We start from the raw sequence: 14,361 nt of genomic DNA on the forward strand, positions 1-14,361 counted from the left end.
ATCCAATTGTTCTAACACCATTTATTAAACAGACTATTCTTTCTCCAATGAATTGCTTTTGCAGTTTTGTCAACAGTCAATTGTTTATATATGCAGGGGCCCACTTCTGGACTCTCCATTCTGTTCCATTGATCTATTTGTCTATCTTGACAGCAATACCAAACAGCTTTGGTTACTGTAGCTTTATAATAAATCCTAATAAAAATTATGTTTGTCCTCTAGCTTTGTTCTTCTTTTATAAAGTTGTTTTGAGTGTTCTAGGTACTTTGCATTTTCATATGAACTTTAGAAACGGTTTGTCAATTTCTACCAAAAAAAAAAAAAAAGACTATGCAGGAACTTGGATTGGCTTGGCTTTAAATCTGTAGATCAATTTGGGGAGAGTCGACATCTTAACAATGTTGAATCTAGGGGCCGGCCCCGTGGCCTTGTGGTTACGTTTGGTGAGCTTTGCTTTGGTGGCCTGGGTTCGGTTCCCAGACACAGACCTATACCACTCCTCAGCAGCCATGCTGTGGAGGCAACGCACATACAAAATAAAGGAAGATTGGCACAGATGTTAGCTCAGGGCAAATCTTCATCAAGCAAAAAGAGGAAGATTGGCAACAGACGTTAACTCAGGGCAAATCTTCCTCAGCAAAAAATAAAACAAAACAAAAAACAATGTTGAGTCTTTCAACTCATGAATATGGTATATTTAGATCTTCCTTAATTTGTCTTAGCTGTGTTTTATAGTTTTAACTCTATAAGTCATATTCATCTTTTGGTAGATTTATTCCTTATTTCATATTTTTGGATGCTATTGCACATAGTATTGTATTTTAATTTCAATTTGATTGCCCACTGCTAATGTACAGAAATATAATTTTTGTATAGTGCTCTTGTATCCTGCAACCTTGTTAGACTCACTTACTTTAGGAGATTTTTTGGCATATTTCATCCAATTTCCTACGTAGATGGTAACAGAGGTATACTGTCTGTGAATAAAGGCAGTTTTACTACTTCCTTTCTGATTTGACTGCCTTTTATTTCTTTTTCTTGATTGATTGCACTGGCTGGAATCCCTAGTAAAATGTTAATTCGAAGTGTTGGGCATGAACTTCTTTGTCTTGTTTCTGATCTTAGGGGGAGAGCATTCAGTCTTTCACCAAAAGGTCTAATGTTAGCTGTAGATTTTTCATAGATGCCCTTTATCAGGTGGAGGAAATACAATTCTATTGCTACTTTTCTAAGATTTTTTATCAGAAATGGATATTAGATTTTGTCAAGATATTTTTTGTGTGTTGATCAAGATGATAATATGGTTTTTCTTTTTTCATTTATTAATGTTATGAATTACATTGACTGCTTTTTGAATGTTAAACCAGTCTTGCATTCCTGAGATGAACTCTACTTGGTCATGGTGTATTTTCCCTTTTATATATTACTGGGTTTAATTTGCTAAAGTTTTGTTTTAAATTTTTGCATCTATGTTTCTGAGGCATATTGATCTGCGATTTTCTTTTCTTGAAGCGTATTTGTCTTGTTTTGGTATCAAGGTCTCATAAAATGAGTTAGAAAATATTCTCTTTTTTAATTTTCTGGAAGAGGTTATATGGAATTGGTATTATATCTTCCTTAAATATCTGGTAGGATTCACTGAAGCCATCTAGGCCTGGAGTTTTATTTTTCGTTTTTTTGGTAAGGTTTTTAAAGTACAAGTTCAGTTTCTCTAATAGATATAGGGCTATTCAGGTAACTATTTCTTCTTGAGTAAGCTCTAGTATTTTGTGTCTTTAAAGAAATTTGTCCATTCATCTAAGTTGTCAAATTTATCGGCATAAACGGTGTTCACAACATTCCCATATTGACCTTTTAATATTTGTAGAATCTGTAGTGATATCATCCTTCTCATTCCTGATATTGGTGATTTGTGTCTTCTCTCCTTTTTTCCTGATTAGTCCAGGTTAGAGATTTGTCAATGTTATTGGTCTCAAAGAACCAGATTTTGGTTTCATTGATTTTTCTCTATTGTTTTTCTATTTTTATTTCATTGATTTGTGAGGTTGGCTTTATTGTTTATTTTATTCCTTTCTTCTGTTTACTTTGAGTTTAATTTGCTCTTCTTTTTCTAGTTGCTGAAGGTAAAAGCCATAATCATGAATTTTCGGCCTTTCTACTTTTCTAATATAGGCATTTAATGTTATAAATTTCCCCATAAGAACTGCTTTAGTGACATTCTCAAATTCTTACATGTTGTAGTTTTATATTCATTTAGTTCAAACCACCTAGAAATTTCTTTTTTGATTTCTTCTTTGACTCACGGTTTTTTTTAGAAGTTTGTTATTTAGTTTCTAAGTATTTGGACATGTTCTAGACGTCTTTCTGCTATTGATTTACAATTTAATCCCTTTGTAGTCAGAGATTATACTTTGTATGACTTGAAGCCTAACAAATTTATTGAAACTTGTTTTATGACCCCAAATAGAATCTCTCTTAGTCATTGTCCACATATCTTGAAAAGAATGTGTATTCTGCTCTTTTTGGGTAGAGTGTTCTAGTAAATGTCAAATCAAATTGGTTGATGATATAGTTCATGATGATATACCCTTTACTAATTTTCTGCCTACTTGATGTATCAATTATTGAGAGCAAAGTATTTAAATCTCTCACTATAATTGAGGATTTGTCTGTTTCTCCTTGCAATTCCATCAATTTTGAGTCTTATTTTGAAACTGTTATTAGGTGTGTAAGCACTTGGGATGGTTATGTCCTCTTGCTAATTGACTCTTTACTTTATGAAACCACCTTCTTGATGGTAATATTCTTTACTGTATAATCTACTTTGATATTAATATAGACACTCCAAGTTTGTTTTTGACTAATTTTAGGATATTTTCCATCCTTTTACTTTTAATCTAGTTGTCTTTCCTATTTAAAGTGAATTTCTTGTAGGCAACATATAGTTGGGTTTTGCATTTTTATCCAATCTGTCAGTGACTATCTCTTAATTGGAGTGTTTAGACCTTTTTTTTTTAAAGATTTTATTTATTTTTCCCCCCAAAGCCCCAGTAGATAGTTGTATGTCATAGCTGCACATCCTTCTAGTTGCTGTATGTGGGACGCAGCCTCAGCATGGCCGGAGAAGCGGTGCCTCGGTGCGCACCCGGGATCCGAACCGGGGCTGCCAGGAGTGGAGCGTGAGCGCTTAACCGCTAGGCCACGGGGCCGGCCCTAGACCATTTATATTTAATGTTATTATTGCTATAGTTAGCTTTAAGTCTATCACCTTGCTATTTATTTTCTATTTATTCTGTCTGTGTTTTGTTCCCTTTTCCCTCTTTTGTCTATTTTCTATTGGATTATTTTTATGACTCTCTTTTCATCTCCTTAGTTGACTTATTACCTGTAACTCTTTATTTTGTTATTTTAATGGTTGCTGTAGGGCTTATAATATACATCTTTAACTAATCTCAGTCTGTCTTCAAGTAACATTATACCACTCCACATCCAATATAAGAACTTCACAATTCCATTCCTCCCCTTCTATCCTTTATGCTACTGTTTTCATACATTTCACTTATACGTATGTTATAAGCCCCACAGTACATTATTATTCTTTTGTTTAAACAGTTGATTATCTTTTAAAGAGATTTGAATAATATGAAAAGTCTTACATATTTGCCCATATAAGTATCATTTCCATTGCTCTTTATTCCTTTGTATAGATCTAGATTTCCATTTGTTATCATTTTCCTTCCTTCTGAAAGACTTCCTTTAATATTTCTATGAGAACATTGGAGTGCAAATCTGCTGGTGATAAATTCTTTCAGATTTTGTTTTTGAAAGATATTTTCACTGGTACAGAATTTTAGCTTGACAACTTTTTTCTTTCCATATTTTAAATATGTTGCTTCACTCTCTTCTCATGTGCTTTTTTTTCCTCCAAGAAATCTGCTGCCATCCTTACCTTTACATTTTTATCTTGTGTCTTTTTTTTCTGACTACTTTTAAGGTTTTTCTCTTTATTATGGTTTTGAGCAATTTGGTAATAATGTGTCTCTTGGTGTAGTTTTCTTTGTGTTTCTTGTGTTTACTATTCATTGAACTTAGATCTCTGTGGATTTTTACCTTTCTGCAAATTTGGGAAAATTTTAGCAATTATTTCTTCAAATATTTTTTCTGTCCCTGCTACAATCTGCTTTCCTTTAGGGACTCAAATTACGTATATATTAGGCAACTTGAAATTGTTTCACAGCTCACTGATTTTTTTTTGATGGTTTCTATTGCTATATCTGCACATTCACTCATCTTTTAATATGTAATATCTAATCAGTCATTAATCTCACCTAGTGTATTTTTCATCTCACATATAATTTTCATATATAGAAGTTTAATTTGGATCTTTTTTATATCTTCCATGTCTCTACTTAACTTTTTAAATGTATTGAATACAATTATAATAACTATTTGATTGTTTTTCTCTGCTAACTTAGTATCTACGTCAGTTCTGGGTCAATTTTGATTGATTGTTATTCTCATTATGGGCCATGTTTTCCTGCCTCTTTGCATGCCTGGTAATCTTTGATTGGATGTCAGACTTAGTGATTTTTACCTTGTTGTGTGCTGGTTATTTTTGTATTCCTATGAATATCCTTGAGTTTTGTCCTCTGGTACAGTTAAGTTACTAGAAAACAGTTTTATCCTTTTAGGTCTTACCTTTATGATTTGTTAGGTAGATCTGAGCAGTACTCAGTCTAGGGCTAATTATTCCCCACTACCGAGACAAAACTTTTCTGAGTACTTTACCCTATGCCTCATGAATTATGAGTTTTTCCAGTCTGGTTGGTGGGAATAGACACTGCCAGCCTTGGTGTTCCTTTCAATCTTATTAGAGGAGTCTCAGACTCAAGTAGTTTTCTTATACCTATGCTGATCAGTATTCTCTCCCCATACTTGACGGAGACCCTCTGCTAATCTCTGGATTCCTCTCTGTGCCACTCTATCCTCTCCAGTAATATGTCCTGTGAACTCTAGCCACCTTGGTCTCCCCAGACCCTCAGCTCTATTTCCTCAACTCAGATATCTATGGGGTAACTTCTGAGTCCCCCCTCCCTGCATGTCCTGGAAACTTTCTCAAAGCAATCATGGGTCTCATTTTTTTCATCTCTCAGGCTTGATGTTCTGTCTCTTAAAAACCATTGTTTCATAACTTTTTTGTCTGTGGGTTGTGTTTTTGTTTGTTTTTTGGTTTTGTTGGTTGGTTGGTTATTTCAGGCAAGAGGGTAAATCTGGTCCATATTACCCCAACTTGACTGGAAGTAAAAGTTTAACAAGTCATTTTTTTCTTGCTTCAAGATCAGTTGGGTTCAGATGATCTAATCTGGGGTCTTGGAGAGTTGTTTGGGCTCAGCTGATTTCTACTGTATATTTATACATATACATGTATATGTATATTGTATACAAACATATTTTATATATGCGTATTATATATTTTATTTGTGCATATTATATATATTTACATATACATATTTATATATGTATAAAATGTGTGTGTATTTATATATATATATATATATTTTTTTTTTTTTTTTTTGATGAACAAAGACTGTTTGGTTTAGTTGGAACTGGAAATCAACCTGAAAGTTTTACAAAGAAGCCAGTACTAGCCACCAGGATCTTTTTGGACAGACTGCTACTAATTTCAAAGAAGTCACGAGTATAGTGTTGAAATTTTCCTAGATTCTAGCCTCAGTTTCTAGGAAAAAATATGTATTTCTAAGAGTAACTATGGAAATTATTTAATACCTTTATTTTCTTATTTAAAAATTAGAGGATAATGCATATAAAAATATGCAAGAATCACAGGAAACCCACATATCCAACCACCTAGATGAAATTGTTGCTGCTGTCAGCATAACGCCTGGAAAGAAGATCCAAAACAAGCTGCCTCAGACAGCACTATTCCAGCCTCCTCGAGAGAAACTCTGCCTCTGTGAAGAGAAAGCGAAGTCCTATTCCAGCAGTCAGGAGGTAAGGAGCCTTTCTTTTCTACACCTGTACTCTGGTAATTGAAAAGTAGGATATTCTAGGTTACATTCCTACTCTCTGGAGTTTGGTACAAGAGAGTATATAAGAGAGTGCCTTTTTCACAGCATGAATCGGTGTAGCACCTCAGGGCTCCAAGCCCAGCAGTTGGCATAGTCAATGTTGTGTTTGTTGAGTGACTGCACAAATGAACAAACAAGACTACCCTGACCTCTGGGGTGTATACCAGACTGACTGGTTGTAGATTTGACCTACTCAGTCATTTTCCATCAGCCAATAAATATTTATTGAGCTCCTCCTGTGTACCAGGTCTTTGTGTTGTCTGGAAGACAACACAAAGCAGATGAAGCTTCTTCTCTCGTAGCTTAGATTTCTTATGTTCTTAACCTTCTTGTTCTCTGCACACTTCTTTGCCATTCTCTCCTCAAGTTTTACTCATTCACCCATTTATTCAATGTGTATTTCTCTACCCCCTCTTATGTGTCCAGTCCTGATTATCCAGTCATTATTTAACAAATATCTACTATATACCTCATATGTGCCAGGTGCTGGGGGCACAGATGGGAAAGCTACAGCCTGTGCCTTGGAGGGACTCATAGTTTGGTTGGGAAGACAGACAGCAGGACAGATAATGGTAGTTAGCATAATAAGTCCTGTGACAGACACAAGCTCTGGTGATATAGACGCAAAACACGAGGAGTGAGGGAAAGTGGAGTGGGCAATGAGCCTGGAGTTGGTGGAGCAACAGCAGTTAAGGCACCACTCTTGGGATAGGAGTTACTTGGACTGTACTGATAACAGTGCTTCAAAGTTGGCCAGGTAAGGGAGAGGACAATAGTGTTCTGGGCAGAGGCAGCAGATGGGCAAGAACTGAGGGTCTAAGGGTGCACAGTGTGTTTGGGGAACTACAAGGAGCCATCTGGGATGCAGGCTTTAGTGACAGAGGGCAGGAAATGAGGTTGGATTATGGACAGGAGCTGGGGCCCAGAGGGTGTTCAGCACCCAGGAAAAGAGTTTAGATTTTCTCCTCAAGGTGCTGGAGACTATCATAGGATTATAAGCAGGAGAATGCCATAGCAAGTTTCAGTTTCTGGAACAATCACTCAGATCTCAGAAAGCTGTATGGAGGAGGATGAGAAGGGAGTAAAACAGGAGGAGGGCCAGTTCGGAGGATATCTGCAATAATCCTGGCAAGGAATTATGAGGGCCTGAAGTACGGCAGAGGCAGTAGAGATGCTGAGATCTTTTGGCAGGTATTTGGAATTGTGAATCAGTAGGACCTGGTGACTGAGGAGATGCAGGAGATGGAGAGGCAAGACCAAGCCAGAGCGGCGTGTGTACAATTCCTGACTTAGGTCTCAGCCAGCGTGGGTAACTAGAGGCTTGCTGGTGCCCTTTGTCATTGCAATGAATACAGGAAGAAGAGCAGAATTATGGAGAGGAGGTGTGAATTCCATTTTGAATGTTTACTTATTCATTATGCAACAGATATTTATTTAGTACCTACTGTGTGCCAGGCCCTGTGCTAGGTAGGCCTCAGCTGGCAGCCTTTCTCAACCAGAGTTCTGCAAAAGAATTAAGCCCTAAAAAAAAAAAAAAAAGAATTAAGCCCTAATGCGCTAAGGCATTTAGTGTATGTAAAGAATTAACTTCTCACCTTGTGTCTAGAATGATACTAAAGCCTTTTCTGAGTTCTGCAGTTCAGATAAGGAACCCCTGGATCCAGTGGTGAACAGAACAGCCAGGTTGCATGCCCTCATGGAGCTGAGGGGCAATTGACTTGTAAATAAACCGGCTAACTAGAGACTGTGCTAAGTGCTAGAGAGGAAATAGAGTGGGGCTATCTTGGGTAGGGTGGTCTGGGAGGTCCTCTGTGAAGTGGTGACATATGAGCTAAGACCTGAAGAAGAGAAGGAGCCATCATGAAGGAGCTGAGGGAAAAGAGTTCTAGCAAGAAGGAACAGTACCCATAAATTCTGTAAGGTAGGCACAAGCGTGATGTGTTTGAAAAGAAGAGAGGAAGCTGTGGGCTGATGTCAAATGCAGTTGGAGAGGCAGTCGGTTCAGTTAAGGCCTTGCAGGTCTCAAGTTAAGTGCCCTGGGAAGCTTTAAAAGTATTTTGAAGAAAATATTAACACTTGCTTTTTGAAATGGCCATTTTTTGGTAATTTTTTATTTTAAAATACTTTCAGACTTACAGAAAAGTTATAAGGTGCACCAATTGTGAACATTCACTTTATTGCTTTCTCTCTGTCATTGTTTTTCTGAATCATCTGAGAGTAAGTTACAGACATTATAGTTCTTTACCCCTAAATACTTCAGCACATATTTCCTAAGAATAAAGGATATTCTCCTACAACACCATAGTACAATGATTGAAATTGGGAAATTAATATTGGTATGATACTATTATCTAATCTACAAACCTTATCAACATTTCTCCAATTATCTCAATAATGTCATGTACAGAAAGAAAAAATCAGACAGATCCATGGTGCAATCCATGAATTCATGTTGAATATAGTTGCCATGTCTCTTTAGTCTCCTTTAATCTACTAGAACAGTTCCTTAGCCTGTCTTGGTCTTTCATAATCTTGATATTTTTGAAAAGTACTGTATTAGTCAGCTCAGGCTGCTGTAATAAAAACCACAGACAGCGTGGCTTAAACAACAGAAATGTATTTCTCACAATTCTGGAGGCTGGAAGTCCAAGGTCAAGGTGCCAGCAGGGTTGGTGTCTGGTGAGAGCTCTCCCCTTGGGTTGCAGACCACCACCTTCTAGGTGTGTCCTCACATGGCCTCTTCTTTGTGGATGTGGGGGAAGGAGGAGAAAAAGGTGTCTCTTCTTATAAGGACACTAATCCTATTGGATCAGTGCCCCACCTTTATGACCTCATTTAACCTCAGTTACTTCCTTAGAGGCCCTATCTCCAAATACCACAATGGCGGTTAGGGCTTCAACATGTGAATTTGCAGGTGGTCACAAACATTCAGTCTATAACAAGTAACTCCAATTATTTTGTAGACTATTTCCCAATTTGAATTTGTCATGCATTTCTTCATGATTAGATTCAGGTTATGCATTTTGGGCAGGAATCCCGCAGACATGACCGTAGGGCTCTTCTCAGTGCATCATATCAGGAGTCATATGATATCTTCTTGTCTTGTTACTATGATGCTAACTTTGATCACTTGGTTAAGGTGCTGTCTGGCAGGTTTCTTCACTGTAGAGTGACTGTTCTTCCCTTTGTAATTAATAAATATTTTGTGGGGAGATTCACTGAGATTTAAATATATCCTATTCCTCATTAAAACTTCACCTCCTAGTTTTAGCATCCATTGATGATTCTCACCTGAATTAGTTATTACTATGATGTTTGTCAAATGACGATTCTCTGACTTTGGGATTCTTTCAAAATTTATTTGTTGGCATTCTTTTATAAGGAAGAGCTTTTCCTTCTTCACACTTTATTGTTCACTTGTTTATATCAGTATGGGTTTAGGAAATCCTATTTTTCAAATATGTTACAATCCATTATCATCATCAAAGCTTGAATTGTCCTATATTTGCCACTGGGAGCCACTTCAGGCTGGCTCCTGAGTCCTGATACATCCCCATTATTCTTTCCTTAGTTTCCAGCACATCAAGATTTTTCAGGTTCATCTTGTACTTCCTCTGCTTCAGCTATGGATTCAAGGAATCCTGGTTCTTCTTAGTGGAGAATAGTATTTAGACACCACAATCTGGGTATTAAATACCCATTTTAAAATATATGTGGCCAGACTTACTGATCATCAGAGTTGCATATTTTAATATTAAGAGCTCAAGAATGATGTTATGGAAAGAGCTCTGGACTTTGCAACGAGGAGCTTGACTGTGAGTTCTGACTCTACCACTCTGTGGTAAATCATCTCACCTCTCTGGCCTTACATTTCTTCTTTACATTGACAAGATCAGATTAGATGATTTCTAATGTTCATCCCAGTTCTGAAATTGTCTGCCTACTCATACTTCTCTTCTGTCTACCCCCTACCCATGCCTGTTGGGTAAAACTACCGGAACTGGCAGGACAAAGATTGGAAAGCCAAAAGGGTTATCTGGACTATGCATTCTAGCAAATAAGAAAGTAGAGGGAGGGCTCTCTCTGTCCCCTGGTCCGTGATGCAGGTTGCAAGGACCAAGGCTATGATCTGGGAGACCTGACTCTCAGCCTGCATCGCCCCTTCCTTGGAAATCTGTGGTTGGGACAGATTCTCTATCAGATCACATCCCCCTCTCTTTTTGGCAGACTGCCTATCTAGACCTCCCAATGTTTTCATCATTGCTTTCTTTCTTATACACTGTATTCATTAGCTTTGTCTCCAAGGAAGCTATTCCCTAAACTTCGTGTCTCTAGAGGCAATAAAAAGATGATTCCCAAAAGAAGTACAAAGAGCCAATAAACGTCTGAAGATGTTCAGCCTCACCAGTTTGGGGGAAAAAATGCAAACTAAAACAAGAGAAATGAATTAACTGACAAATTGGCAAGTTAAAACACACCTCTATGTAAGGGGCATTCCTAATCGCACACACTGTGCTGGAAGTGTGGATCGGTACAACCTCCCGAGGCAGCACTCTAGCAATCACTACGCAGAGCCTCAGGATTTTGCACATCCTTTACCCAATACTCGCATTTCTAGGAATTTATTCTGGGGAAATACTTATGGATACAAGCAAAGCTATCCACACAGATGTTCAGAGAGTAAAAAATTTAAAAATAACCTAAATGCTCAATAACTCAATTATGATATATCCATGTAATAAAATACTATGCAGCCATTAAAAGATTACATGGAGAAGTGTTCACAAATTGTTAAAACAAGTGGCAACCCTACGTGTAGCTTATGAACCTATTTTAGAAAAAGAAAAAAATATATAGATTCATAGGAGTAAAGACTGGAGGGATATTTAGCTACCTAGTTGTCTCTAAGAGGTGAGATTGCAGGTGATGTTTTATTTTCATCTTTTTGCTCATCTATATTTTGATAATGAGCATGTATGACTTTTGTAATAAGAAAAATGTTTCTATACAGAAAAGCCACAGCTCCATCTTCTTTCATCACTAGGGAGTGAGCACAATGTCCCTCAGCCTCCTGCTGCTAGGTCACAAAAGTGACTGTGCTGTGGTCAACTGTCTGGCCATGTATTTTTGTGAAGATGAGTATTGTTTCAGGGTGAAAGTGTTTCTAGTCCATGTGGGAACTGTGTGGAAATGCAGGCCCTTTGAGCTTAGACGTTGACTGGGAGTGCGTCCTGGGTCTTCTGGATCTTCTCCAACACTCTGTCCTTATTTTTACCTTTCTTCCTCTACTTTGCCTCCTTCAGTTTTGTACCTTCCACTTCCTCTTTTGCTATTCCAGCTATCTATTGCTATATAATATTCTAAAACTTAGTGGCATAAGACAAAAACAACCATTCATTTTGCTCATGAACCTACAATTTGTGCAGAGCTCAGTAGGGTCTGGTCAGCTGTGCTCCATGCAGCTTCAGCTGAGCTTGACAGGTGTGGAGAATCTGCTGCCAAGATGGCTTACTCCTGTGGCTGAGTAATTGTTGCTGGCTACCGGCGCCATGGGGCGGCATGGTGGTTGGGTTATTAGTCTGCTAGGGCTGCCATAACAAAATGCCTCAGACTGGGTGGCTTTAACAACAGAAGTTTATCTTCTCACAGTTCTGGAGGCTAGAAGTCCAAGATCTAAATGTCGGCAGGGTTGATTTCATTCAGAGGCCTCTTTCCTTGGTTTGCAGATGGCTGTCCTCTTGCTGTGTCCTCACAAGGTGTTTCTCTGTGTGTGCACATCCCTGGTGTCTCTTCCTCTTCTTATAAGGACATCAGTCATATTAGATTAGGCCCCCATCCTAATGGCCTCATTTTAACTTTTTCACCTCTTTAAAGACCTTCTCTCCAAATATAATTACATTCTGAAGTACTTGGGACTTCAACATATGAATTTTGCGGGGGACACAATTCAGCCCATAACAAGTACCAAGAGTGAGTACCTAAGGAGAGACAGAAAGTGGAAGCCTCAAGGTCCTTAAGACCTGGGTCCGAAAAGTGGCACTGCATCATTTGCTCCGTGTTCTTTTGGCCAAACAGTCATAAAGCCCAGATTCAAAGGCAAGGGGACATTAAACCCTCATCTCTGGATGGATGGCAGCTGGAAAACCTAGGGAATGATTAGATGTCTGCTCCACTTATTCTACTTTTCTTTATTCCATTATGTTTTTCACCTTTAAATGTACTATAAATTTTACTTATTTCTTATGTTTATTGTCTGTTTCACCCTACCAGATGAAAACCCTACTGCCCAAAACAGATCTTTGTCTGTTTTGTTCTCTGATGTCTCCCACGTGCTTAGAAACATGCCTAGCACATAGCAAGCACTCCCTCTCTCTCTCTCTCTCTCTCTCTCTATATATATATATATATATTGAATGGATAAAAGTACAGGACAGTTTTGAGCTTTGTGACTCTAAGATTTCAGTTGTCTAACTGGTAAGCCCATTTCCTCTTCCTCACAGTATAAACAGGCCGTCCACGAGCTTGTGCGCTGCGTGGCACTGACAAGAATTTGCTATGGCGACTCCCATTGGAAACTAGCAGAGGCACATGTTAATCTGGCTCAAGGCTACCTCCAGCTGAAAGGTGAGTTAGTCTCAGGCTGAGGAGGATCAGTCAGTTGGTTTCTGCTCTTTCCCCATATTTGTCTCACACTTGACTAGAAGGATTAAGTTTTCTTGGATATCTTCCTCTCCACACATTGATAAGCCATCTCCTTTCAGAAAGAATCAATAAGATTTTTTTAATATAATACATGAAAAAGGAAGGAAGATTTTAGCCCTTTGGAATTTTGTTATTTATGATGTTAAAAGCTGGGTTCTTGGGAGAGAATTAATTTGTTAGCTTTGTGGGCATTGTAGAAAGGGCCCAGGGCATGGAGTAGGGGCCTAAAATGGGATCCATTCACATCTGTATTGATGGAGAGTCTCTTGCCTGTAAGTGACTGCCCTCCCCACAAAAATAAAAGACTAAATCAAGCTGGCAATAAACAAAGGTAATGTATCGGCTCATACAACTTAAAAATTCAAGGGTAAAACTTACTGTAGAGCTAGCCAGACCCAGGTGTGCAAACAATGTGATCAGTTTCTATTTCTCTTTTTTCCCACCACGTGGCTCTGTTTTTCTCTATATTGGCTCCATTCTTAGCCAGGCTTTGCCCACATGGTGGCAGTAAGGCTGCCAGCAATTTTAGCTTCCCTCCTCAACAGTCCCAGGACAAAAAGAATGTCTCTCTACCAAACTCTCAAGATTTAGGGGTTCTAATTGTGCCAACTTGGGTTGTATGTCAAAGGCAAGGAATAGTCTGATTGGCTAGACATGCTTTTTGGCTCCACTGGATCCTAGGGAAGAAGCTAACCTTGGCTAAATCACATGGATTGGGTGTGTGGGGGCTGGGTGTCCCCAAAAGAAAACAGAGGAAGGGACAATGGATTCAGGGAAGGGAAAAAAAACAAGATATCATGTCGTTTACTTTCTGACTGGCAACCTAGGACAAGATGTACAAGAGTAGATCTCTGTACTTCGTTTCTTCAACTGAAAAGTGATGATAATGGTGATGGTGGTACTAACTTCCTGGAATTGGTCCAGTGAATAAATAAAATAATAGAAGAGGACACTGCAATGCTAAGCATAGAATTGCCACTCGGTAAATTTGGCCAAATCTGATTATACACTGGTCCTACCTGTTAGATCAAAGACTGTTTGAGCCAGAGGGGACCTTGGAGATCATCTAGTTCAAACCCCACCCAACTCCTTATTTTTTAAATTCAGAGGAAACAATGAGTCTGAGTTGAAACAGCTTGCCTCGGATCATACTGTCAATAAGTAGCTGATCTGAGACTCAGACCTAGGATTTTGGATGCCAGTACAAGTGTCCTGGTATCTAGGGTTTCAAATGATGCCTTTCTTCCACACCTTTCTACATAATAGTATTTCTTTCTCAATTTAAAGTAAAAGCAATATCTATCATTTATTAAGGTCTTATTGAGTGCCAGTTACCATGCTAACTATTTTCCATACATAATCTCATTCAATCTTCACCACAGTCCTATGAGGTAGGTAATACTATTAATCCTTGTTTACAGTTGAAGAAGTTGAGGCCGATGTTTCAGAGTAAGTGGTGGAGCAGGGAATTCATCCTTAGCTGTTTGACTTCAGAGCCAGTGTTCTTGAACCTCAACCAATGCTGCCTCCAGTAGTTTGAGTTCAAGTTCCTTGAGAGAATGGACCAAAG

The 14,361-nt window shown here is 38.3% G+C and overlaps 1 protein-coding gene across 8 annotated transcripts in view; it reads left to right on the forward strand.

The window, feature by feature from the left end:
- The window catches only part of TTC23 (tetratricopeptide repeat domain 23), a 96,447-nt gene that overhangs the window by 13,852 nt on the left and 68,234 nt on the right, over nucleotides 1-14,361 (forward strand). For all 8 annotated transcript variants that reach the window (XM_058542356.1, XM_058542353.1, XM_058542358.1 and 5 more), the window contains 2 exons: nucleotides 5,813-6,012; nucleotides 12,590-12,713. In XM_058542356.1, the coding sequence (XP_058398339.1) occupies nucleotides 5,833-6,012; nucleotides 12,590-12,713 (304 nt within the window). In that variant the 5' untranslated portion in view covers nucleotides 5,813-5,832. The remainder of the gene's footprint in view (nucleotides 1-5,812; nucleotides 6,013-12,589; nucleotides 12,714-14,361) is intronic.

This window comes from Diceros bicornis, chromosome 5 (assembly GCF_020826845.1).
Source record: "Diceros bicornis minor isolate mBicDic1 chromosome 5, mDicBic1.mat.cur, whole genome shotgun sequence".
In the NCBI taxonomy this organism is placed as follows: domain Eukaryota; kingdom Metazoa; phylum Chordata; class Mammalia; order Perissodactyla; family Rhinocerotidae; genus Diceros; species Diceros bicornis.